The 25,882-nt window shown below is 40.6% G+C and overlaps 1 protein-coding gene across 1 annotated transcript in view; it reads left to right on the forward strand.

The window, feature by feature from the left end:
* The window catches only part of ERO1A (endoplasmic reticulum oxidoreductase 1 alpha), a 44,976-nt gene that overhangs the window by 13,044 nt on the left and 6,050 nt on the right, over positions 1-25,882 (forward strand). Inside the window, exons 2-13 of the mRNA XM_038756729.1 lie at positions 699-818; positions 2,748-2,831; positions 8,323-8,361; positions 8,979-9,055; positions 9,501-9,574; positions 11,467-11,587; positions 16,852-16,898; positions 19,166-19,177; positions 20,790-20,816; positions 22,190-22,282; positions 24,171-24,417; positions 25,223-25,292. Of these exons, the coding sequence (XP_038612657.1) occupies positions 699-818; positions 2,748-2,831; positions 8,323-8,361; positions 8,979-9,055; positions 9,501-9,574; positions 11,467-11,587; positions 16,852-16,898; positions 19,166-19,177; positions 20,790-20,816; positions 22,190-22,282; positions 24,171-24,417; positions 25,223-25,292 (1,011 nt within the window). The remainder of the gene's footprint in view (positions 1-698; positions 819-2,747; positions 2,832-8,322; positions 8,362-8,978; positions 9,056-9,500; positions 9,575-11,466; positions 11,588-16,851; positions 16,899-19,165; positions 19,178-20,789; positions 20,817-22,189; positions 22,283-24,170; positions 24,418-25,222; positions 25,293-25,882) is intronic.

The following is a 25,882-nucleotide window of genomic DNA, read 5'->3' on the forward strand; positions in this document are numbered from 1 at the left end:
TGAGGCCCAGAGAAGTTAAGTGACTTGCCCAAAGTCACACAGCTGACAGTTGGCAGAGCCGGGATTTGAACCCATGAACTCTGACTCCAAAGCCCGTGCTTTTTCCACTGAGCAACGCTGCTTCTCTAAATATCTCCAAGGACCCTTAAATCACACTCTGGGAATCATGAAATTAGACTTCAACACCCTCTTTGTGATTGTAATAATGATAATTATGGTATTTGTTAAGTGCTAACTCTGTGCCAAGCACTGTTCTAAGTGCTGGAATAGATTCAAGGTTACCAGGTTGGACAGGCCATGCTGCTTCTCCGTAATTTGCAAGTTGTCTTTAAACTCCTTTTGTTGATTCAGTAGGAATATTAAATTAAAGCAGTAGAGTCCTATGTGTACCTTTTTTCCAATTTCTCCTATCCAGTGATGTCTTTGGAGAAGATGGATTAAAACATTGGTTTGAGGTAGTTACCTGAACAGTGCTTTAGAGAGCCTGGATTTGATTGATTTTCCTCCTTTTTCCCTAATTTCTGGAGACCACGAATTTCTGCAGTCTCCCGTGACATGCAGTTCCACTCTTCTGAAAGTGGTTGGGGGTGACTGGAGGGAAATAGAATCGATATTGGAAGTTTTTAACACCTAAACTCTATGTAATGTCCTACTATTTTGTGTCTTTTCGTACTATTTTGTGTCTTTTCGTCCAACAGGTCAGTGGTTATCTAGATGATTGCACCTGTGATGTGGAAACCATCGACAGCTTTAACAATTACAAGCTTTTTCCAAGACTACAGAAACTTCTGGAAAGTGACTACTTTCGATACTACCAGGTATTTTCAAGCACAAGGATCACCTTTATTAACCCAGATACTTAGTCATAATATAATATAGTCATTATATTGTTTGAAAGGCATTAAGCAGCAAAGTCTTTGCTTTGGCAAATGATTCATTCTCAAAGATGTATAATGAAGACTTTCCCAGGAGAATCCGTACACTGAATAACCAGACTTTAAGAGGTGGCCACTCATTGCTTTCTGTTGTTTTTTTTTTTTTTTCATTTTCGAGCACATTGACTGGAATTGGAACCTGTTTGGGCTCAGGTTTTTTGTTTTGTTTTTAATGGTATTTGTTAAGCACTACAAGCTTATCAGGTTGGACACAGTCCATGTCCCCCTTGAGTCTCACAGTCTTAAACCCCATTTTACAGATGAGGCAGCTGAGTCACAGAGATGTTAAATGACTTCCCCAAAATCACACAGCTGGGATTAGACCCCAGATCCTTCTGACTCTCAGGCCGTGGGTCTAACCAGTAAACCACACTACTTCTCAGCCTGAGTTAGGAGCAGATACTAAAGCTGCCCAGTGAGTTCATTTTTTGTTTTTTAATTTCTTTAGCCCTATTGTGCATCTCTTTTAGCAATTACATCAGGGCAGCCCAGCCCGAATAGGCAGAAATCTGGACCCTATCATTTTTTGGCAGCCTACCTACACAAATTTTGGTATTTGTAAATGTAGATTTGTACCGAAAGAATTAAAGTCGTAAATTTCTCGGTTACTAAGAAACCCCCTGGACAAGAGCTGTTGATTTTTTAACCGATCAACCCGTTAAGTGTTATTTTACTTGGAAAGAGTCCTAATTTGGACAGTGAAATATGATCTTGGATCCCGGGACTACTTAATAACAATGGACAGGCCTCACCAACCATCTGCCCAATTAGTTTACTGAGGAGAATTTTAGCCCCTAATTCTACGTCAATCAATTTTCAAAAACTTTAACAATCAGAAGTGGAAGAACTAGTATAATTATGGATAGTGATAAAAAAACTTTAGTCTGTCACAGCAAATAAAAAGTTAGAGATAGTTGTTTCTGAACAAATAGCAAGCCTTGGGCATCTTTGCCAAATGAGAGTCTCACGACTTTGATTTTAAAAAGCTGAAAAAGATGTTAAATAAAATCCAACTACTAATCGAAGACTTCTAATTTATTTACGGAATGAAGAGTTTAATTATTTGTTCGTTGCCAGAGAGTAGGATCTGCAAAGAATGAAACAAAATGAATGGGTTGTGCCCTGTGAACTCTAATTTCTCTCCCATTCCCCTGAGCCCCAGTGCCCTGCATAGTTCGGGGATGAAAAGGGTTATGAAAACGGGGTACAGTGCCAGGCATGCACTAAGCGCTTAACAAATACTATTAAAAAAAGAACTCATCATCATCATCATCAATCGTATTTATTGAGCGCTTACTATGTGCAGAGCACTGTACTAAGCGCTTGGGAAGTACAAACAGGTTCCAATTCCATGTAAACAGGGAAAACGAGGACTGTGGGAGAATGGGGGAATCTGGAAGAAGACTATAGTGAAAGAACAACAACAGCAATAGTAATTAATAATAATTATGGTACTTGTTAAGCGCTTACTATGTGCCAACCACTGTTCTAAGCACTGGGGTGGGTAGAAGTTAATCAGGTTGGACACAGTCCCTGTCCCTCACACTCTTAATCCTCATTTTACAGATGAGGTAACTGAAGCTTGGAGAAGTTAAGTGACTTGTCCAAGGTCACACAGCACACATGTGATGGAGCCGGGATTAGACCCCAGGTCCTTCAGACTCCCAGCCCCGTGCTCTGTCCACTAAGCCACGCTGCTTCTCTAACACTAAATACTGAAATACCAAGCAGACTCTGTTATAAAACGTATGTAGACTGATGCAAAAACTGGTATTGCCTTCTTTTCAAAAACAATTTGTAATCATTTTGCAGGTGAACCTGAAAAAGCCTTGCCCTTTTTGGAATGATATCAGCCACTGTGGGATAAGAGACTGCGCAGTGAAACCCTGCCAATCTGTAAGAAGAATTTATGTTTTGTAACTCTTTTTCTTTTCTCTCTGCCGCTTTTTCAGAGTTCAAATTAGAAACTGAAAATCTAAGTCCAACTATTCGGTTAACTCCATTTCTCTCTCTAGTTATCTGCTTTTTGGTCATTCCTTTGTACCTCTATTGAAGGATAGTCGGGAGGAAGGAAGGAGTTGAGTTTAGAGTCCTTCAATTTTATTATCGGTTAGAAATTCCGGCACAACTTTGGCCGTAAAGGAGGTTGAAGTTATTTGCCAGACCACAACTCCCCATCTTTAAAGCCCTTCTGAAATCATATCTTTTTACTTTATTGGTCTTTCCTCAGGGCTTAGTATAGTGCTTTGCACCTTGTAGGCACTGAATAAGTACTATTGATTGCAAACATTTTTCATTGCCTATGGATTTCAGTAATGTATGCTCTTCCATTTGTTAGATTAAAAAAAATGGGTTCAGGAGAATTTTTTTTTCTTTGTATTTCTAAAATTTATGAGCATCCTAATCCATAATCCCAACAAGAGTGTAGCTAGATAATTTTGCTCCCGGGACAGATTACATCAAATGCCTGGGATTAGTGTTGCATGTAAGAATTTACGATCGCATCAAGAGACTTTACAAACACTGACTCTGTGAGGAATTTGAGAACACAATAGAAATAAGAGAGATGATACCTTCCCTCAAGGTGTTTGCGGTCTAATTGGGAAGACTGCTGGATTCTAAATTGCAAAGCATGCAATAGGTGAAAATAAGAGACTGGATACCAGTGACAAAGTAAATGAAGGTGACCGTTACGTCGATATGACCAGAAAGGTGGGAGAAGGCTGGTTTTAGATAAGGGAAAGGATGTATGTGACTTTGTGAGTAATGAGTCCTATAGGGGGAAAGAAATGAATGGGAAACAGTTACGACGTTTGCCCGGAATAAATGAGCCTGAGCTGGGGAGTAGGTGGAGAAGAGAGCAGACAGATCAATAAATCAATCAGTGGTATTCATTCATTCATTCGATCGTATTTATTGAGCGCTTACTATGTGCAGAGCACTGTACTAAGCGCTTGGGAGAATTAGCAGACACATTTCCTGTCCATAACGCGCCTACGTTAACATCTAGAATCAGCACTGGGCAATCAGCAGTCTATTAAAGTCGCAGTATGTTCAAATCACAAAATGCGACTCATTTCTGAAAACTTTTAGGCTCATTAGCCATATGATGTTTTGGTATCTTCAGTAGCCAATCTGGGAGTGGAATTATAGTCTCTTGCTAGGTATTAGTAAATATAAAATTATATTTCTTCTCCCTCCTCAGATTGAGTCCTGTGTGGCACAGTGGCAGTGTGTGATTTCTTATCTTGTATCTGCCCCAAAACTTAGTACTCTGCTTGGCACAGAGAAAGTGCTTAACAAATACCACTACTATTATAATTGTTGGGTGTTTAAAAAGATAATGAGGTTGGTGGCGTGATGCATGTCAATTATATCAAACGGACGATACTTTTTGAGTGCCTTGTTGTATTAAATTGAATAAAATTTGCCCCGTTGAAATATAGCTCATATGGAAATTCAAGTATAAAGCACCTTAATTTTTTTCTGATGCCAAAAAAGCTATGCTAAAAGCATGAGTTGTATTATTTAAAATAATGTATTTTAATTTCATGAATGATTCATTTTAAATCCATCAGCGTTAGGGAATCCATAGATTCACAAGTAATTCCATTCTATGACTTAGTTATCACACCTAACCGGCAAGCTCTTTTTAATATCAGTCAGGCAGAAAGCAAAGAGTTGTACAGGTATTACCAGCAAAGGTAAAACTGGATTGTTCCAAATGTTGCAGTATCAGGAAGTATAAAGAAATTGAAGGAAATGCATTCTGGCATTTTGGGACGGCTCCAATACAAATGTATTCTCTGTACTTTTTCCTCTTTTCTCTTCCAAAATAGAAAGCAGGAGTACCTACTGAATGTGATTTTGAAAACCCAAGCAATGCAGATATTTCATATTTTAGGGGACTCTGAAGTACAGATGGTGGGAATTTCTGTGTGGCGTGAACTAGTCTCAGGGAGCAACCTGGTTTAGTAGAGAAGCAGCGTGGCTTAGTGGATAGAGAGCCCAGGCCTGGGAATCAGAAGGACCTGGGTTCTAATCCCGGCTCCGCCACTTGGCTGCTGCGTGACCTTGGGCAAGTCACTTCACTTCTCTGTGCCTCAGTTCCCTCACCTGTAAAATGGGGATTAAGACGGTAGCTCCACGTGGGACAGGGACTGTGTCCAATCTGATGAGCTTGTATCTACCCCAGCATTTAGAACAGTGCTTGACACATAGTAAGCGCTTGACAAATACCATCATTATTATTATTATTATTAGGGTTTAGGCATGGGCACTTCTCCCCCTTTTAGACTGTGAGCCCACTGTTGGGTAGGGACTGTCTCTATATGTTGCCAATTTGGACTTCCCAAGCGCTTAGTACAGTGCTCTGCACATAGTAAGCGCTCAATAAATACGATTGATGATGATGATGATGATGATGATGATGATGACTTCCCTGTCACAGTGAGGGTGTGGGCACTAGAAAGGAGAGAATGTTTTCTTAAAGGGGGAGAGAGGACATTCACCCTTCTAACCCAGTTGAACAGGTAATTCCACTAGTCAAATTAAACATTTTTAGAATCAAGTTTCGTTTTAGAAAACTTTTTTGCTCTTCTTGAAATATCCATTCTCTGACTCACCCTTTGGCTGCTAACTCAGATAATGGGTCATGGGGCGTTTTCTGCTCATGAAACAGTCTTTATTTCGGGCAAAGAAAGAATGAAATGCTACAGGATTTGGGGACAGTAACAGTAAAAATGGATATTTATTTATTTTATTTTGTTAGTATGTTTGGTTTTGTTCGCTGTCTCCCCCGTTTAGACTGTGAGCCCACTGCTGGGTAGGGACTGTCTCTATATGTTACCAACTTGTACTTCCCAAGCGCTTAGTACAGTGCTGTGCACACAGTAAGCGCTCAATAAATACGATTGATGATGATGATATTTAGTTTGCTACTCTTTCCCCTTAGAGGACCACCCATAGGGTGGAGCTGATTGTACCACTGACCTGTGTCCTAGGAGACCCCTGCTCCACTGGGCAAATGGGAACCCGAAGGATTTTGCCGTGGGGGCCAGTGAGGGAAGGGCAGATTGGTGAAACTGAGTTTCTGGTGCCCTGCCAATCCCCCCTTCCTTCCCCAGCCCCCCCCTTAGGCCCCAGACCTGTCTAGACCATTGTGGGCAGGGTATACATCTGTTTATTGTTGTATCGTACTCTCCCAAGTGCTTAGTACAGTGCTCCGCACCCAGTAAGTGCTTAATAAATACGATTGACTGAATGAATAGGGTTAGTCAGCATCAGGGGAGGAGATGGTCAGTCAGTCATATTTATTGTCGTATTGTACTTTCCCAAGCGATTAGTGTAGTGCTCTGCACACAGTAAGCACTTAATAAATACGATTGAATGAATGAGTGAATTTATTGATTGCTTACTTTGTGTGGAGCCATCCCATCCCATCCCATCCGCCAAGCTAGCTCTCTTCCTCCCTTCAAGGCCCTACTGAGAGCTCACCTCCTCCAGGAGGCCTTCCCAGACTGAGCCCCTTCCTTCCTCTCCCCCTCGTCCCCCTCTCCATCCCCCCATCTTACCTCCTTCCCTTCCCCACAGCATCTGTATATATGTATATATGTTTGTACACATTTATTACTCTATTTATTTTACCTGTACATATCTATTCTATTTTATTTTGTTAGTCTGGTTTTGTTCTCTGTCTCCCCCTTTTAGACTGTGAGCCCACTGTTGGGTAGGGACTGTCTCTATATGTTGCCAACTTGTTCTTCCCAAGCGCTTAGTACAGTGCTCTGCACACAGTAAGCGCTCAATAAATACAATTGATTGATTGATTGATTGGAGCATGGCACTAAGTGCTTGGGAGAGGACAATACAACAGCAAACGGACATATTCCCTGCCCACCGTGAGCTTACAGTCTAGAGGGTGGATTTATGTTCTTTTGTTCTTCTAGACTGTGAGCCCACTGTTGGGTAGGGACTGCCTCTATATGTTGCCAGCTTGTACTTCCCAAGCGCTTAGTACAGTGCTCTGCACACAGTAAGCGCTCAATAAATACGATTGATTGATTTGACCTCTTTCTTCCGCCCACTGCTGTGTGGACACATGGACCCCACACCTCCCCTAGGGATGTTCTTAGCCGGCGCATCCCATGACTGAGTGAGGCAGCTTACATATCCCTTTACTTTTGATTCATTCATTCAATCGTACTTATTGAGCGCTTATGGTGCGCAGAGCACTGTACTAAGCGCTTTGATGACAAGCAGTGTGGCCTAGTGGAAAGAGCACAAACCTTCACGGGGGCAGAGGATCTGGAGTCTAATCCCGGCTGCCCCACTTGTCTCCCTTGTGACCACCTCTGCGCCTCAGTCCCCTCATCTGGGAAATGGGGATTCAGTACCTACTGTCTCTCCTACTTAATTATCTTGTATCTACCCCAGCACTTAGTAGAGTGCTTGACACATAGTAAGCGCTTAGGAAATACCATTATTATTATTAATATGATTTGGGGTCCAGGGAGTGAGGTAAGGGGAGACAGGGCATATCGCAGAGGACGGAGGGCACAGAGATAGGATGGGCGCAGAGAAACATGTAGGGGAAGAGAATATAGAATATATAGGGTAGAGAGCGAAGGCAGAGTGAGAGATGGACAGAATATGGGGCAGGGGCTGTCAGGTGATGTTAAGATCGTAAAAGAAGAGGGACACTTGGAGGAGTACCAGAATTGGAAGAGTCAGAGAGAAAAATGGTCATTAGGAAAAAGGAAAGTAGGAAAGAAAGTCAGGAGAAACACGAAGGGCAGAGGGGCACGGAGACAGGCAGGTAGAGGGATAACAAAACTCAGAAGCAGGAGTTGCAGCTTGTAGTCTCAGAGCTGTCACTGGCCTGCTGGGTGACCTTGAGCAAGTCACTTGACCTCTCTGGGCCTCAGTTCCCTCTTCTTGTTCAGGGATGAGGATATCTGCCTTTCTCCATTTCACGGGGATGTGAGGCTAAAATGAGATAGCTGAATGTACCAGAGCTATGGAACAATAAAAATGAACAACCATCAAAAGAGAGAGGAAGATACAATTCAGTGTAAGAATTGATGGTCATTGGGGAAGAAGCAGGGGAGATGAGAAATGCTGAAGAGATCATTTTAGAAAATGGAAAAAGTGAGTGAGAGAGCTGGAGGAAATCTATAGTATCTTTTAAGCCTGGCAAGGACTCATCAGTGAAGAATTGCACATTTATTTTCTTGTATTATATTTTGACAGGGAGCGAAAGTTTAGAAAGCTGTTTGTGTTACCTGTACTGTATTTAAAAACTGATACAATAATTTTCTCTTTAAATAGGGCAGAAATATGAGGAAATGTCACTATTAAGGACTAACAACTTTCTTTCCTTATTCAGAATGAAGTTCCCGATGGGATTAAATCTTCAAGTTATAAGGTAGGTACTTTTATCTTTGAGATGCAAATATATTTAATAGTAAGAAGTAAAATCACTTCAAGTATAGTTTCAGGAGGTTAATATAAAACCATAACCTTACCTTTAGAACTACCGAGTAAAGCTGACTTGATTAAAGTGACCTTCTTTTTAAGAAAGCCATTGAGTTTTCCAGGCAGAAGACTCCAGTGAATTCTTGTGGGACATTTTGGTGTGAGAGCCCACTGTTGGGTAGGGACTGTCTCCATATGTTGCCAATTTGTACTTCCCAAGTGCTTAGTACAGTGCTCTGCACACAGTAAGCGCTCAATAAATACGATTGATGATGATGATCTGCAGGGCTGTGGCTCTGCTTAACTGAAAAAAAAAACTTGCTGAAAAATAGGTTGCATTTTCTGTTGAAAGTGTAAGGAAGGGTGGGGGTTTTTTCCTTGGTTTTCAAGCTTCAGAAGTGAAAACAAGGTTTCTTTTCAAGCTGGATTCAAGACAATTGACTTGCAAAATTATCCTACAGGAAGTAGATACAGGGAGCTACTATATTAATGCAAACCACGCGCTGGGGTATGACAGATTTAAAATTAACCTCATGATTTTGTTTTCTTTCCTGCTTTGGTTTCCAGTATTCGGAAGAAGCCAATAATCTCCATGAAGAATGTGAGCAGGCTGAGAGGCTAGGAGCTGTCAATGAATCTTTGAGGTTCGTCTTTTTTGAGGATTGTGAAGTCACGGTGTGGACAAAGAGAACTCAGGATTGTTGACTAACTCCCCAAAACTAGGGCGAGGGAATAAATACCCATTGAAGCTTGAAGGTAGAAAGCCGAAAACAGACAAAAGGAAGCGTTTCTCCATATGGTGTGGGAGAGGCCTACAAAATTTATCACCGTTAGGAGTCATCCTGGCAAAATATATCAGTCGGGCGCAAAAGGATTTGGGAAATCCATGGACGAGAGGTCTGTTTTGGATTAGTAAAGGGAAAAATTAGGGATGTTATATGAACATCCAAAAGCATCATATTGCATTCCGTTGCCCCTGTCAAAGCCAGAATGGACCATTGATCTGACCCAGCCATGATATTTCTTAAATTTGCCATCAGATATTGAATTTGCCAATTTTTAAACAATGCTTATTTTCTTGATTTGAAGCGAGGAAACACAACGAGCTGTTCTTCAGTGGACCAAGCACGATGATTCGTCAGACAGCTTCTGTGAAGTTGATGGTAATTGTACCGAGCAGTGGGAATTGCTCATAAAATTGTGTATATCATAAAAATGTAGAAAACACTGAAAGGGTTACATTACGAAAGGATCGAACCAGACCGAGGAAAGTGGAAGGAGCATAGCTCGTACACAAGATGATTTTTGTTTTTAAAAATTGTGATTCTTATTAAAAGATCACATACGTATGTGTAGCCAGTGAGTGACTCCAATACAGATTGATAGGGGAAAATAAACTCAATGAGGTTTTCATGGGGTGGCTTGCTGAGTGAACTCTTTGTGTCCCTTAAAACTTGACGAACGAGGCTATCTATCTGTTGGGATTCTCTGAATGGCAAGAGAACTTTGGGATTCCCTGGAACCACCATAAGGAATCAGGTTTAAGGAAGTCAAGGGGACAACCATATCCTTCATCCGTCAATCAGCTGATGGTATTTATTGAGCACTTGTTATGTGCAGAGCACTGTAATAAGCACTCTGGAGAGTACAATACAATAGAATTAGCGGTCGCTTCTCTGCCCAGAATGAGCTCTCATGTTACTCTATTTATTGATTTATTTTACTTGTACATATTTATTCTATTTATTTTATTCTGTTAATGTGTTTTGTTTTGTTCTCTGTCTCCCCCTTCTAGACTGTGAGCCCACTGTCGGGTAGGGACCGTCTCTATATGTTGCCAACTTGGACTTCCCAAGCGCTTAGTACGGTGCTCTGCACACAGTAAGCGCTCAATAAATACGATTGAATGAATGAACGAATAAGGCCCTCTGAGAGAATTCCTCGGGAGAGTTGGCGTATTTTGAGCTAATGGGTAGAGCACGGTCCTGGGAGTCAGAAGGATTGGGTTCTAATCCCGGCTCCACCGCTCGTCTGCTGTGTGACCTTGGGCAAGTCACTTTACTTGTCTGTGCCTCAGTTACCTCATCTATAAAATGGGGATTGAGAGTATGAGCCCCGTGTAGGACAGAGACTGTGTCCACTCGATTTACTTGTATCCACCCCAGTGCTTAGAACATTGCCTGACACATAGTAAGCACTTAATAAATATCACAATTATTATTATTAATGAGCTGCCTCTATTGGTTCGTTTGGTTTGGGAGGGTAAGTACCTTGGGGCTCTGAAAATACCACTACAACTATTACTAATAAGACAATAATAGTTAAGAAAGCAGTTTCTAACAGGCTTAAGTCACTAATAGAAAGTGCCCAGTGGAAGGAAGGCAGAGGGCCCAAGAAAACTGACTGTTCTTCAAGAAGACACTTTTTGCAGTTTCAGAAACAAATCAAAAGGACAAGAAGAATACATCTTGCCAAGTCGGTTAACTCAGAATTTTTCAGGGGCATGAGGACTGAATAGAAAAACTACAAGACAAGGGAATTAGGTTGGACCATTAAAAAAAAGAATCTAAAATCAGTATGAATGTGAAGGAACAAGATCTGAAAAGTGAAAGCTAAAAAAGAACCACAGTTAGAGCAAGATATAAAATATCTTGATGATGGTGAATCACCTCTCAGGCACTGCTACATTGTACTCCATCAAAGAAGCTCACTGGTTTTGGAGTCTTGTTTTTGCAGGAGTCTTCGTACATATTGATTTTTAAAAAAATCTTAAATTGAGGATGGTACACAGCTTATGAATTACAAAGTGGTTGATGTATGCCATAGTTATTATTATTATTATGTGGATGAATCCTCTTATCGATAGGAACCATAGAAATGAAATTGAGGCCAGTTGTCTAGTAAGCACACAATTTAGAAGCCAGAGCGTGAGAGTTATTTCTTTTATAACTTTTTTCCTGAAAAAGATCTTATCCGCTCTTTAGGGAGAAACATGATTGTATCCAGGCCACGAAACGTAACCGAGGGAAGTTTAATTGAGAACTTTGTTTTACAGATATACAGTCACCTGATGCTGAGTATGTGGATTTACTCCTAAACCCAGAGCGATATACAGGCTACAAGGGACCGGATGCCTGGAAGATATGGAATGTCATCTATGAGGAAAACTGTTTCAAGTATGTAATTTGAGAACACATTTTTTGGTGTTATCATAATTAAATGAAGTTTAATACAATGGGGACAATGACAGACCTAATGCAATCCCAAAACCAGAATCAAGCACCTAGTAGAGTGCTTTGCCCACATTCATTCATTCATTCAATCGTATTTATTGAGCGCTTACTGTGTGCAGAGCACTGTACTTAGCGCTTGGGAAGTATAAGTTGGCCACACATAGAGACGGTCCCTACCCAACAGTGGGCTCACAGTCTAGAAGGGGGAGACAGAGAACAAAACAAAACAAATTAACAAAATAAAATAAGTAGAATAAATATGTACAAGTAAAATAAATAAATAGAGTAATAAATACGTACAAACATATATACAGGAAATTACGGTACGGGTACTCACAGTAAGCGCTCAATAAATACGATTCAGTGAATGAACAACTTGGTTCAAATTTATGAACCAAGATTTGATTTTTTAAAAATGTAGTTGTTCTTACAAATATGTCCGGCTGAAAAGCAAATTGCCTAAACATGTTAGCTTTGAAACTCCAGAGCCGATTCTTAAAGAACTAACAGGGAGTGAGTATTTTTAAAGACCTAGATGTCTAGATGTGTTATCTTGTGCTGAATGACCTCTGGGTTCTGGATTATATAGGACAGTTGAGAATGCTGGAAAATCACGTCTTTGTCCGTGAAGACTTGGAGGTAGTCTTTGGCCGGGTTCTGAAAGGAGTTGCACGTGGCTCTATTTTCTAGATGTAGAATCATCATCATCAATCGTATTTATTGAGCGCTTACTGTGTGCAGAGCACTGTACTAAGCGCTTGGGAAGTCCAAGTTGGCAACATATAGAGACAGTCCCTACCCAATAGTGGGCTCACAGTCTAAAAGGGGAGACAGAGAACAAAACCAAACATACTAACAAAATAAATAGAATAGATATGTACAAGTAAAATAGATAGATAAATAGAGTAATAAATATGTACAAACATATATACATATATGCAGGTGCTGTGGAGAAGGGAAGGAGGTAAGATTGGGGGTAGGAGGTAGAATGATATGTAAGGGTCTTCCAAGACCCCCTGGAAAATTTCCAGAGATGGGGAGAGTAATCTTAACATCTCTGTGTGGTAAAAGGTTTTGTGCTTAAGGTTAAAATCCTAGGTCGCATGCGTGTGTGTGTGTGTGTGTTAGTGTGAGAGCGAGAGAGAAGCTCAGAAGTAAACTTCCAGTCTCTTTTTTTTTTAATGGTGTTTATTAAGCACTTACTATGTGCAAAGCACTGTTCTAAGCACTGGGGAGGTTACAAGGTGATCAGGTTGTCCCACGCGGGGCTCACAGTCTTCATCCCCATTTTACAGATGAGGGAACTGAGGCAGAGAGAAGTTAAGTGACTTGCCCAAAGTCACACAGCTGACAATTGGTGGAGCCGGGATTTGAACCCATGACCTCTGACTCCAAAGCCCACGCTCTTTTCCACTGAGCCATGCTGCTTCCCCAAGTCTCTGCCCAAGAAAGATTTCCAGTTAAAATAATTAAAATTTTCATCAAGAAGCAGCCTGGTCTAGTGGACAGAGCCCAGGCCTGAGAGTCAGAGGACCTGGGTTTTAATACTGGTTCTGCCACTTGTCTGCTTTGTGACCTTGGACAAGTCACTTCACTTCTCTGGGCCTCAGTTACCTCATTTCTAAAATGGGGATTAAGACTGTGAGCCCCATGTGGGACCCGGACTGTGTCCAACCTAATTAGCTTGTATGTACCCCAGTGTTTAGCACAGTATTTGGCACATAGTAAGTGGTTAACAAATACCATTAAAAAAAATCAATCAGTGGTATTTATTGAGGACTTCTTCATTCATTCAATCATATTTATTGAGCGCTTACTGTGTGCAGAGCACTGTACTAAGCGCTTGGGAAGTACAAGTCGGCAACATATAATAATAATAATAATAATGGCATTTATTAAGCGCTCACTATGTGCAGAGCACTGTTCTAAGTGCTGGGAAATTTTTACAAGGTGATCAGGTTGTCCCATGTGGGGCTCACAGTCTTAATCCCCATTTTACAGATGAGGCAACTGAGGCCCAGAGAAGTTAAGTGACTTGCCCAAAGTCACACAGCTGACGAGTGGTGGAGCCAGGATTTGAACCCATGACCCCTGACTCCAAAGCCCGGGCTCTTTCCACTGAGCCATGCTGCTTCTAACATATATAGAGACGGTCCCTACCCAACAACGGGCTCACAGTCTAGACTTATTTTGTGTGGAACACAGTACTAATGCTTGGGAGAGTCCAATAGAGTTGATAAACGTGGTCCCTGCCTTTGGAAGCTTACACTATGATAACTACGGCTTTAAAAAGGCAAGATTTTTTTTGTTTGATCTCATTTTAATTATTTTGGTTCCGTTTTTCACATAAATTACCATGGCAACTATGGATTTGGGGTTATATTTGCTTGTTTTGTAAGTAGTTTATCTTACTTGGTACCGTCGATGTAAAGCAAATTCTCGAGTTTTAATGGTGTCTTCTAATTGAATTGTGTCTGAAATCCTGTAAATGTAATTTTAGAAATAATGCAGTGGGACAATCAAGGACTAAAATAATTAGAGACTATAGAAATTGAGTTAATGAAAATATGTGTTTCCAAATGGTTCATTCATTCATTCAATCGTATTTATTGAGCGCTTACTGTGTGCAGAGCACTGTACTAAGCGCTTGGGAAGTACAAGTCGGCAACATATATAGAGACGGTCCCTACCCAACAACGGGCTCACAGTCTAGACTTATTTTGTGTGGAACACAGTACTTCATGCTTGGGAGAGTACAATAGAGTTGATAAACGTGGTCCCTGCCTTTGGAAGCTTACACTATGATAACTACGGCTTTAAAAAGGCAAGATTTTTTTTGTTTGATCTCATTTTAATTATTTTGGTTCCGTTTTTCACATAAATTACCATGACAACTATGGATTTGGGGTTATATTTGCTTGTTTTGTAAGTAGTTTATCTTACTTGGTACCATCGATGTAAAGCAAATTCTCGAGTTTTAATGGTGTCTTCTAATTGAATTGTGTCTAAAATCCTATAAATGTAATTTTAGAAATAATGCAGTGGGACAATCAAGGACTAAAATAATTAGAGACTATAGAAATTGAGTTAATGAAAATATGTGTTTCCAAATGGTTCATTCATTCATTCAATCGTATTTATTGAGCGCTTACTGTGTGCAGAGCACTGTACTAAGCGCTTGGGAAGTACAAGTCGGCAACATATATAGAGACGGTCCCTACCCAACAACGGGCGCACAGTCTAGACTTATTTTGTGTGGAACACAGTACTTCATGCTTGGGAGAGTCCAATAGAGTTGATAAACATGGTCCCTGCCTTTGGAAGCTTACACTATGATAACTACGGCTTTAAAAAGGCAAGATTTTTTTTGTTTGATCTCATTTTAATTATTTTGGTTCTGTTTTTCACATAAATTACCATGACAACTGTGGATTTGGGGTTATATTTGCTTGTTTTGTAAGTAGTTTATCTTACTTGGTACCATCGATGTAAAGCCAATTCTCGAGTTTTAATGGTGTCTTCTAATTGAATTGTGTCTGAAATCCTGTAAATGTAATTTTAGAAATAATGCAGTGGGACAATCAAGGACTAAAATAATTAGAGAATATAGAAATTGAGTTAATGAAAAATATGCGTTTCCACATGGTTGTGGGTTACTTGATTTAGGGTATGACCGTTGTAATATTACAGTACTTCCATTTTGCAAATTTTTTGTCAGGGGTGGGGGGCATTCTTGCAACAACTCTAAGTCTTGTTTTAAAAACTGGGGGGTTGAAGGGGCATCATTTCATAGCAAACTGACCTGGGGACAAGGTACATTGCCGTGCCCAAGATCTTCCAGCTGTCTTGAATGGCAGAATACCAGGCTCTCTGCTTCTCACTTCTCCATTTATAAATGTGTGTCTTTTTGGCCCACCTTCCAGACAGGAGGCAGATTATAAACTCGTCCTCTAGACTGTAAGCTCATTATGGATAGGAAATGCTTCTGCTAATTCTGTTGTATTAATAATAATAATAATAATAATGGTATTTGTTAAGCGCTTACTATGTGCAAAGCACTGTTCTAAGCGCTGGGGGAGGATACAAGGTGATTAGGTTGTCCCATGTGGGGCTCACAATCTTAATCCCCATTTTACAGATGAGGTAACTGAGGCAGAGAAGTTAAGTGACTTGCCCAAAGTCACACAGCTGACAAGCGGCAGAGCCGGGATTTGAACCCATGACCTTTGACTCCAAAGCCCGGGCTCTTTCCACTGAAGTGCTTGCTGTGTGCAAAGCACGGTTCTAAGCGCTGGGGAGGTTACAAGGGGATCAGGTTGTCCCACGGTGGGCTCACAGTTTTAATCCCCATTTTCCAGATGAGGTAACTGAGGCCCAGAGAAGTGAAGTGACTTGCCCAAAGTCACACAGCTGACAACTGGCGGAGCCGGAATTTGAACCCATGACCTACGACTCCAAAGCCCGGGCTCCTTCCACTGAGCCACGCTGCTTCTCCAGTACATACTTGTACTTAGTATGTCTACAGAAACCAGCATGGCTTAGTGGGTAGAGCCCAGGCCCAGGAGTCAGAAGGAACTGGGTTCTAATCCTGGCTCCGCCGCTTGTCTGCTGTGTGACCTTGGGCAAGTCGCTTAACTTCTCTGGGCCGCGGTTACCTCATCTGGAAAATGGGGATTACGAGTGTGAGCCCCATGTGGGACAAGGATTGGGTCCAACCTGTTGATCTTATATCTACCCCAGCACTTAGAACAGAGCTTGGCACATAGTAAGTGCTTAATGAGTACCATAATTATTATCATTAGTATTATTATTATTACTCTCCCAAATGCTTAGTACAGTGTTCTGCACATCGTAAGCACCCAATAAATACCATTGAACGAGCCACTCTATACCCTTTTTATAAGTAAAACAAAGCAAGTGACCAAAAGGTCTCAGATTAAGTACATTTTTTATGGTGGGGAAGAAGAAATTTGGAAAGTTGGTTAGCAGATTAGGTAGGTATGTCCTGGTAGGGGGAAAAAACCCCAACAACCTCTGCTAACTCTTTAAAATACTTTTGTGATGTCATAAAATGCTAAAAGTGATGTCAAATAAAGGTAGTTATTTTATCCCCTTTAACTGATACTTTTGTTTCCATGGACACCTTAATTGCAGCATGGTTAATGTATAAATACCTATGTTTAATATTTAAATGCTTCTGTTTCTAGGCCACAGACAATTAAAAGGCCTTTAAGTCCTTTGGCTTCTGGTCAAGGTGAGTCATTTATTCATACAGTTACCTGACTTATCAGTCAGTAGTTTTCTCTCCCATAATAAAACCAAAATTTAGACTATGAAATGCTGCCCAACTTTTTCTTCCATCCTATCCTAAAGTAAGCCACATGAGACAGATACTTTACTATTTGATTTTCAGGGAGTTTGAAGGAAGAGCTAATTTCTGAATGCTGGACATTTTACTCATTCTCCATCTTCTATTTCGAAAATACTCCCATTGCCTAAAACTTTGAAAGGCATTTACTAAAAGTGTTAAAACGTCTACTTTGCAAAAAGTGGAGTTGAGAGGAAACTGGACTCATTCTGTGGTAGAAGTGGTGGGTTTTACACTACGTCCTGGTTGATAGCAGCTTAGGAAAAGAAAGTCTTCGAAGGAGACTGTAAAGAATCCGATTTAAGGGCCCTGTAATTCTCATGTGAGAGTGTGTCATTAACAGAATCATTTTGCTCATCTGTATAGGAGCACGAGAGGTTATTTGCTGAGCCAAACCACATTATGAGTTATTACATTTAATTTGGTGTCTTGACTCACAAGTAAATGGGCACCCTACAAAGTCAGATATAACTGCAAGGGGCACGCTGCATTATCAGGCAGTTGAAATTGATCAAAATAATCCTATAGAAAGTAAAAATGGCAGTAATCCCATCTAAAATATATAGCGCTGGAGAATAGAATTGGTTTGGTGTCTTGATTCACAAGTAAATGGGCATCCTACAAAGTCAGATATAACTGCAAGGGGCACGCTGCATTATCAGGCAGTTGAAATTGATCAAAATAATCCTATAGAAAGTAAAAATTGCAGTAATCCCATCTAAAATATATAGCGCTGGAGAATAGAATTGGAAGAACCTCCTCCTGTTTGTGCCTGGCAGATCCCATTTGTCTCCTGTCTGCATTGGTACGAGTGAGGAAAGACTTCTTGAAATTGTTGGTTGGTTTTGTTTTGCGTGACTGGCATGGCCTGCTGGCGTGCCGCTGTTGAAATGAGAACAGTGGTTTTGAAATGCCATTTTATATACACCCATCTGGAAAAATGAACTTCCGCACAACTCTGGTCAGGCAAAGGTAATAAGAATAATAGTGGTGGTATTCTATTTATTTATTTATTTATTTATCTTGTACATATCTATTCTATTTATTTTATTTTGTTAGTATGTGTGGTTTTGTTCTCTGTCTCCCCCTTCTAATAATAATAATGGCATTTGTTAAGCGCTTACTATGTGCAAAGTACTGTTCTAAGCGCTGGGGGGGGGGGAGGGAATACAAGGTGATCAGGTTGTCCCGCATGGGGCTCACAGTCATAATCCCCATTTTACAGATGAGGTAACTGAGGCTCAGAGAAGTTAAGTGACTTGCCCAAGGTCACACAGCAGACATGTGGCGGAGCCGGGATTTGAACCCATGACCCCTGACTCCAAAGCCCGGGCTCTTACCACCGAGCCACGCTGCTTCTCCACTGCTTCTAGACTGTGAGCCCGCTGTTGGGTAGGGACTGTCTCTATGTGTTGCTGACGTGTACTTCCCAAGCGCTTAGTACAGTGCTCTGCACACAGTAAGCGCTCAATAAATACGATTGATTGATTGATTGGTATTTGCGAAGTGCTTACTATATGCCAGACACTGTACTAAGCGCTGGGGTGGATCCCCGTCCCACCTGGGGCTCCCCTTTGTAGTCCCCATTTTACAGATGAGGGAACTAAAGCCCAGAGAAATCAAGTGACTTGCCCCAGGTTTCACAGCAAACACATGGCAGAGCTGGGATTAGAACCCAGTTCCTTCTGACTCTCAAGCCTGTGCGCTATCCACTAAGCCACACTGCTTCCCAAAGATGTAGAGACTCATCGCTAGGCAAAAGGAGAGAGGAAGTTTGCACTCCTAACGATGGCTACTAACGTAGAGAAGCAGCGTGGCTCAGTGGAAAGAGCCCGGGCTTTGAAGTCACAGGTCATGGGTTCAAATCCCGGCTCTGCCAATTCCCAGCTGGGTGACTTGGGGCAAGTCACTTAACTTCTCTGGGCCTCAGTGACCTCATCTGTAAAATGGGGATGAAGACTGTGAGCCCCCCGTGGGACAACCTGATCACCTTGTAACCTCCCCGGCGCTTAGAACAGTGCTTTGCACATAGTAAGCGCTTAATAAATGCTATCATTATTATTATTATTTCCTCTTCTGAATTGATCATTTATTACCAAATGATTGCACTGGAAGTAGTTTCTAATCATCAACCTTTTATATCCCCTTTCTAGGGAAAAGCGAAGGTAAGTGTATTTCATCATCAGTGATCAGTTAGATTCATTGCCCCCCCACCTGCTTTGATGAGGGTGTTCACTACGACTAAAACTAACAGAAAAATTGCCTGCAATTTCTGTAGAATAACGGGGTTTTTTTCATTTGTTTTGTTTTGTTTTTTGGGTTTCTTTTTTTCTCTTTCTTTTGGGAATCCTCCTGCTTCGGGTTACTGGGCTGAAATAAGCAGCGTGGCTCAGTGGAAAGAGCCTGGGCTTGGGCGTCAGAGGTCATGGGGCCTAATCCCGACTCCGCCGCTTGTCAGCTGTGTGACTTTGGGCAAGTCACTTCACTTCTCTGTGCCTCAGTCACCTCATCTGTAAAATGGGGATTAAGATTGTGAGCCCCACGTGAGACAACCTGATCAACCTGTATCCCCCCCACGCTTAGAACAGTGCTTTGCACATAGTAAGCGCTTAACAAATATCATCATTATTAGGATTATTATTTTAAACCTTTAATTTCTGCAGCATCAGAGTCCTCCAGGGTCTGCCTTTAGTTTGCTGTGTGACTGACGGGAAGATTGAGAAGAGCAGCATCACTTTTTTCTAGTTCAAGTCCCCGTAATCATTTATAAGTAGTTTCCTCGTTTGGGGTTATCACTCATAACAGCACTACCGTCCCCAATTTTCCGTTGTGGTGATAATTACACCTAACCACATGTTTTGTTTTGTTTTGTTGCCTGTCTCCCCCTTCTAGACCGTGAGCCCATTGTTGGGTAGGGACCGTCTCTATATGCTGCCAACTTGTACTTCCCAAGCGCTTAGTACAGTGCTCTGCACACAGTAAGCGCTCAGTAAATACGATTGAATGAATGGATGAATTACGCAAAGCACTGATAATAATAATTGTGGGATTTGGGAAGTGCTTACCCTGTGCCAGGCATCATCATCATCAACATCATCAATCGTATTTATTGGGCGCTTACTATGTGCAGAGCACTGTACTAAGCGCTTGGGAAGTACAAATTGGCAACATATAGAGACAGTGGCATGGTACTAAGCTTTGGGGTGGATATGAACAGATCATGTTGAACACAGTCCCTGCCTCACATGGGGCTCGCAGTCTTAATCCCCGTTTTACAGATGAGGTAACTGAGGCACAGAGAAGTCTTAAGTGACTTGCCCGAGATCACACGGCAGACCCGTGGCAAAGCTAGGATTAGAACCCAGGCCTGTGCTCTATCCACTAGGCAACACTGCTATACTACTTGCTACAAAGACTGTAAATAATAGTAAGTCTTCTCAGTGGAAACCGTCTTTAACACAGCCTTTGAACTGCTTTGAGGGATTGCCAGATTCCTACTTTTAATTTATGAAAATTCTGTAAACTAACATCTATTCTATTTATTTTATTTTGTTAGTATGTTTGGTTTTGTTCTCTGTCTCCCCCTTTTAGACTGTGAGCCCACTGTTGGGTAGGGACTGTCTCTAGATGTTGCCAAATTGTACTTCCCAAGCGCTTAGTACAGTGCTCTGCACACAGTAAGCGCTCAATAAATACGATTGATGGTGATGATGATGATCTGTCTCTCTGATCCTGTTTGTTTTCCTCTTGTGACTTTTTTCCCCCCTTGTTTTTCAGAAAACACCTTTTACAGCTGGCTGGAAGGTAATTGGAGATTTTTCAAACTAAGGGAAATGGAATTTTTGTTATTATTATCATTCTCATTATTGACAACAATAATAATTGTGGGATTTAAGCACTTACTAGGTACCAAACACTGTACTTAGTATTGTAGATACAAGATAATGAGGTCAGTCACAGTCTCTGTTACACATATAGCTCACAGTCCAAGTAGGAGGGAGAACAGACATTGAATCCCCATTTTACGGGTGAGGAAACTGAGGCACAGAGAAGTTAAGTGATTTGCCCTGCGTTACACAACAGGCAGGTGGTGGAGCCAAAATTAGAACCCACATCCACTAACTCCCAGGCCCAATAGGCCGTGCTGTTTCTTATTAATGAATCCCACAGATCATCATCAATCGTATTTATTGAGCGCTTACTATGTGCAGAGCACTGGACTAAGCGCTTGGGAAGTACAAATTGGCAACATATAGAGACAGTCCCTACCCAACAGTGGGCTCACCGTCTAAAAGGGGGAGACAGAGAACAAAACCAAACATGCTAACAAAATAAAATAAATATAGTGAGATTCATTCATTCATTCAATTGTATTTATTGAGCGCTTACTGTGTGCAGAGCCCTGAACTAAGCGCTTGGGAAGTACAAGTCGGCAACGTATAGAGACGGTCCCTGTCATGGGTTCAAACCCCGGCTCCGCCAATTGTCAGCTGTGTGACTTTGGGCGAGTCCCTTAACTTCTCTGGGCCTCAGTTCCCTCATCTGTAAAATGGGGATTGAGACTGTGAGCCCCCCGTGGGACAACCTGCTCACCTTGTAACCTCCCCAGCGCTTAGAACAGTGCTTTGCACATAGTAAGCGCTTAATAAATGCCATTATTATTAGGAGGGGGAGACAGACAACAAAACAAAACATGAAGACGGGTGTCAAAGTCCTCAGAACAAATAGAATTAAAGCTATATGCACATCATTAACAAAATAAATAGAATAGTAGATATGTACAAGTAAAATAGAGTAATAAATCTGAACATATATATATATAGATTGTAATAGAATCTATCTATATATTGTATATATATATAAATAATAAATCTGAACATATATATTGTAATAGAATATATATGTATTCCATATATATTCCATATATATACATACATATATGTATGTATATATATGGAATATATATGGAATACATATATATTCTATTACAATATATATATGTTCAGATTTATTATTTATATATATATATATATATATATATATATATATATATATATATATATACACACACGTGCTGTGGGGAGGGGAAGGAGGTAGGGCGGGGGCGATGGGGAGGAGGACAGGAGAAAGGAGGAGATGACAACTGTGGATAAGATTTCGTTTTCCAATTCTTTCAGGCCTCTGTGTAGAAAAAAGAGCTTTCTACAAACTCATTTCTGGTCTCCATGCGAGCATCAACATTCATCTGAGTGCCAGGTATCTTTTACAAGGTAGGTGACCTCTTCTTGGGACACGAAGGGGGGAACCCAAAAGTCCTTTATTCTTGTTTCTAGTTCCGTTCCTATGGGAATTTATGAGCTCTCCCCCCATTCTGGATCCAGGAACAACAGAGGTGGTTGAAGGACCAGTGTATTGGTTACGGACCAGTGTAGTGGTTACCTCTTGCCATCTATCCTCCAGCATCTGGAACTTTGGACAGTGTGACAATAATAATAATAATAATAATAATAATTATAATTATAATACTTGTTAAGCACTTACAGTGTGCCAAGTGGTTGAAGGACCAGTGTATTGTTTACGGACCAGTGTAGTGGTTACCTCTTGCCATTTATCCTCCAGCATCTGGAACTTTGGACAGTGTGACAATAATAATAATAATAATAATAATAATAATAATAATAATAATAATACTTGTTAAGCACTTACAGTGTGCCAAGTGGTTGAAGGACCAGTGTATTGTTTACGGACCAGTGTAGTGGTTACCTCTTGCCATCTATCCTCCAGCATCTGGAACTTTGGACAGTGTGACAACAACAACAATAATAATAATAAATAATAATAATAATAATGATACTTGTTAAGCACTTACAGTGTGCCAAGCACTAAGCAGTGGAATAGATACAAGGCTAATCAGGTTGGTCACAGTCCCTGTCCCATGTGGAGCTCACAGTTTAAACCCCCATTTACAGATGAGTAAACTGGGGCCCAGAGAAGTTAAGTGACTTGTCCAAGGTGACACAGCAGACAAGTGGCAGAGCCTGAATTAGAACCCCGGTCCTTCTGACTCCCGGGCCTGTATTCTATCCCCTAAGTGGAAATGAAATGGAAATTCTTTAAAACACATTTCTATCAATTTGTGATTCCCGGGCCTGTGTTCTATCCCCTAAATGGAAATGAAATGGAAATTCTTTAAAACACATTTCTATCAATTTGTGACTCCCGGGCCTGTGTTCTATCCCCTAAATGGAAATGAAACGGAAATTCTTTGAAACACATTTCTATCAATTTGCCAGTCATATTTATTGAGCGCTTACTGTGTGCAGGGCACTGTACTAAGCACTTGGGAGAGTATGATATAACAGAGTTGGTAGACAGGTTCTTTCCCTAAACGAGTTTACAGTCGAGGAGGGAGGCAGACATTCATATAAATTTAAAAATTGTGAATATGTACATAAATAATAATAATGATGGCATTTATTAAGCGCTTACTATGTGCAAAGCACTGTTCTAAGCACTGGGGAGGTTACAAGGTGATCAGGTTGTCCCGCGGGGTGGCTCACAGTCTTAATCCCCAGTTTACAGATGAGGTAACTGAGGCCCAGAGAAGTTAAGTGACTTACCCAAAGTCACACAGCTGAGAATTGGCGGAGCCGGGATTTGAACCCATGACCTCTGACTCCAAAGTCCGGGCTCTTTCCACTGAGCCACGCTGCTGCTATGGGGCGGAGGGGGGACGTGAATAAAAGGAGCCGGATCAATAATTTTAAGAGGGTAAACATATCGGAATGCAAACCCTTGCAAGATATTTAGAATTCATTGTGGTGAATGTGAAATGGATCATCGAATTATGTGAATGTTTACTTTTGGAAAGATAGTCATTTTGGTTCTGCAAACCTTTCTGGGATCTCGTGGAATTACTTCCAATCCCCCCCCTTTTTTTTTCCCAAGTGAGATACAGAAGGCTGGATATTTTTATAATTTGACAAAAGCTAGATTTATCCAAAGTGATTTATTGCAGTTCCTTTTTCTCTTATATATCTTCAATAATGCAAACTTTCCTGTAATACCTGGTTCTAACCTAGTATTAGTAGAAAAGAAAATAATTGTATGTTTAAAGCCTTATGTTCAAAAATGTGTTTTTTTTTCCCCCTGTCCTAGATACTTGGTTAGAAAAGAAGTGGGGACACAATATTACTGAATTTCAGCAGAGGTTTGATGCAGTTCTGACTGAAGGAGAAGGGCCAAGAAGGCTTAAGAATTTATACTTTCTCTACTTGATAGAATTAAGGGCTCTCTCTAAAATATTACCATTCTTCGAGCGTCCTGATTTTCAGCTCTTCACTGGAAATAAAACTCAAGATACAGAGAACAAAGAATTACTCCTGGAAATACTTCAAGAAGCCAAGTAAATAATATACCATCACTAACAATTAATGTGGCAACTTACAAACATATCTAAATGCTTCTTAATTAGATGATTTTAGAAGGTGGAAAGAGTGTTGGGAAAATGATGAAAAACCAGGGGAGCCCTTTTAGAAATATTAATATTTGTAAAGCTGTGGCTGCTAAGGTGATTTTAGCCCTTTTAGAAATATTAATATTTGTAAAGCTGTGGTTGCTAAGGTGAATCTATTTCCCTGAAAACTCTTCTTTTTCAATTACATTTCTATCGTAATTATTCCGCTTTGTGAAATAGCGTTAAAATATTTGGTGTGAGAGGTGAGAATTTGGTCTTTGTTTTACACAGCAGTATCCTGGATTTCTCCCCCTCTAGTAGTAGTAGTAGTAGTAGTAGTAATGGTAACAGCCCTTATTTAGCACCCAAATACACAATAACAGTGACCTGTTCTCTGCCCACAAAGAGCTTAATACCCTAATAAGGGAGACAAACATACATCTACATTCATTCATTCATTCATTCATTCATTCAATCGTATTTATTGAGCACTTACTGTGTGCAGAGCACTGTACTAAGTGCTCTGCACTTACATCTACACACACAATACTGTCTAAAAAAGTGAGTGGACTTATGCATGGGAATGCTAAGGAAGATATAAAGTTCAGTGCTCTATGTTAACAGTCGTGGACACGGTCACAATAACCGCAATGGCAAAATGTCGCATCAGGAGGGTTTTAAATGATATGCCTGCCAAAAATGTGAATGAATGTGTCATTTTCCAAAAAGAAACCTTTTTCTGTGTTTCACTCAGATCTTTTCCACTGCACTTTGATGAGAATTCATTTTTTTCTGGAAATAGAAAGGAAGCTAATAAACTCAAGGTAATGTATTTATCAATCAATCAATCAATCGTATTTATAAGAATGATAATAATAATAATGGCATTTATTAAGCGCTTACTATGTGCAAACCACTGCGCTTACTGTGTGCAGAGCACTGTACTAAGCGCTTGGGAAGTACAAGTTGGCAACATATAGAGACGGTCCCTACCCAACAGTGGGCTCCCAGTCTAGAAGGGGGAGACAGAGAACAAAACATATTAACAAAATAAAATAAATAGAATATGTACATGTAAAATAAATAGAGTAATAAATTTATCTATTTATTTATATTAAAGTCTGTCTCCCCCTCTAGACTGCAAGATCATTGAGGGCAGGAATGTGTTTCTTGTTATATTGTACTCTCCCAAGCGCCTAGTACGGTGTTTTGCTCAATAAATACATTTGAATGAATGAATTTCACTTGTCTCTGCTCTTTGCAGGTGAAGTTCACTGTTGATACGGAGAAGTTTAGTAGTAGTAATATTACTTATTGGGTGCCCATTGGGTTTAATGTACTGTACTAAGCCCTTGGGAAGTACAAAAGAAGTGACCCGTATGTTGTCCACAAGAAGCTTACCGTCTGTTTTCAA

The sequence above is a fragment of the Tachyglossus aculeatus genome, chromosome 14 (assembly GCF_015852505.1).
Source record: "Tachyglossus aculeatus isolate mTacAcu1 chromosome 14, mTacAcu1.pri, whole genome shotgun sequence".
Lineage (NCBI taxonomy): Eukaryota > Metazoa > Chordata > Mammalia > Monotremata > Tachyglossidae > Tachyglossus > Tachyglossus aculeatus.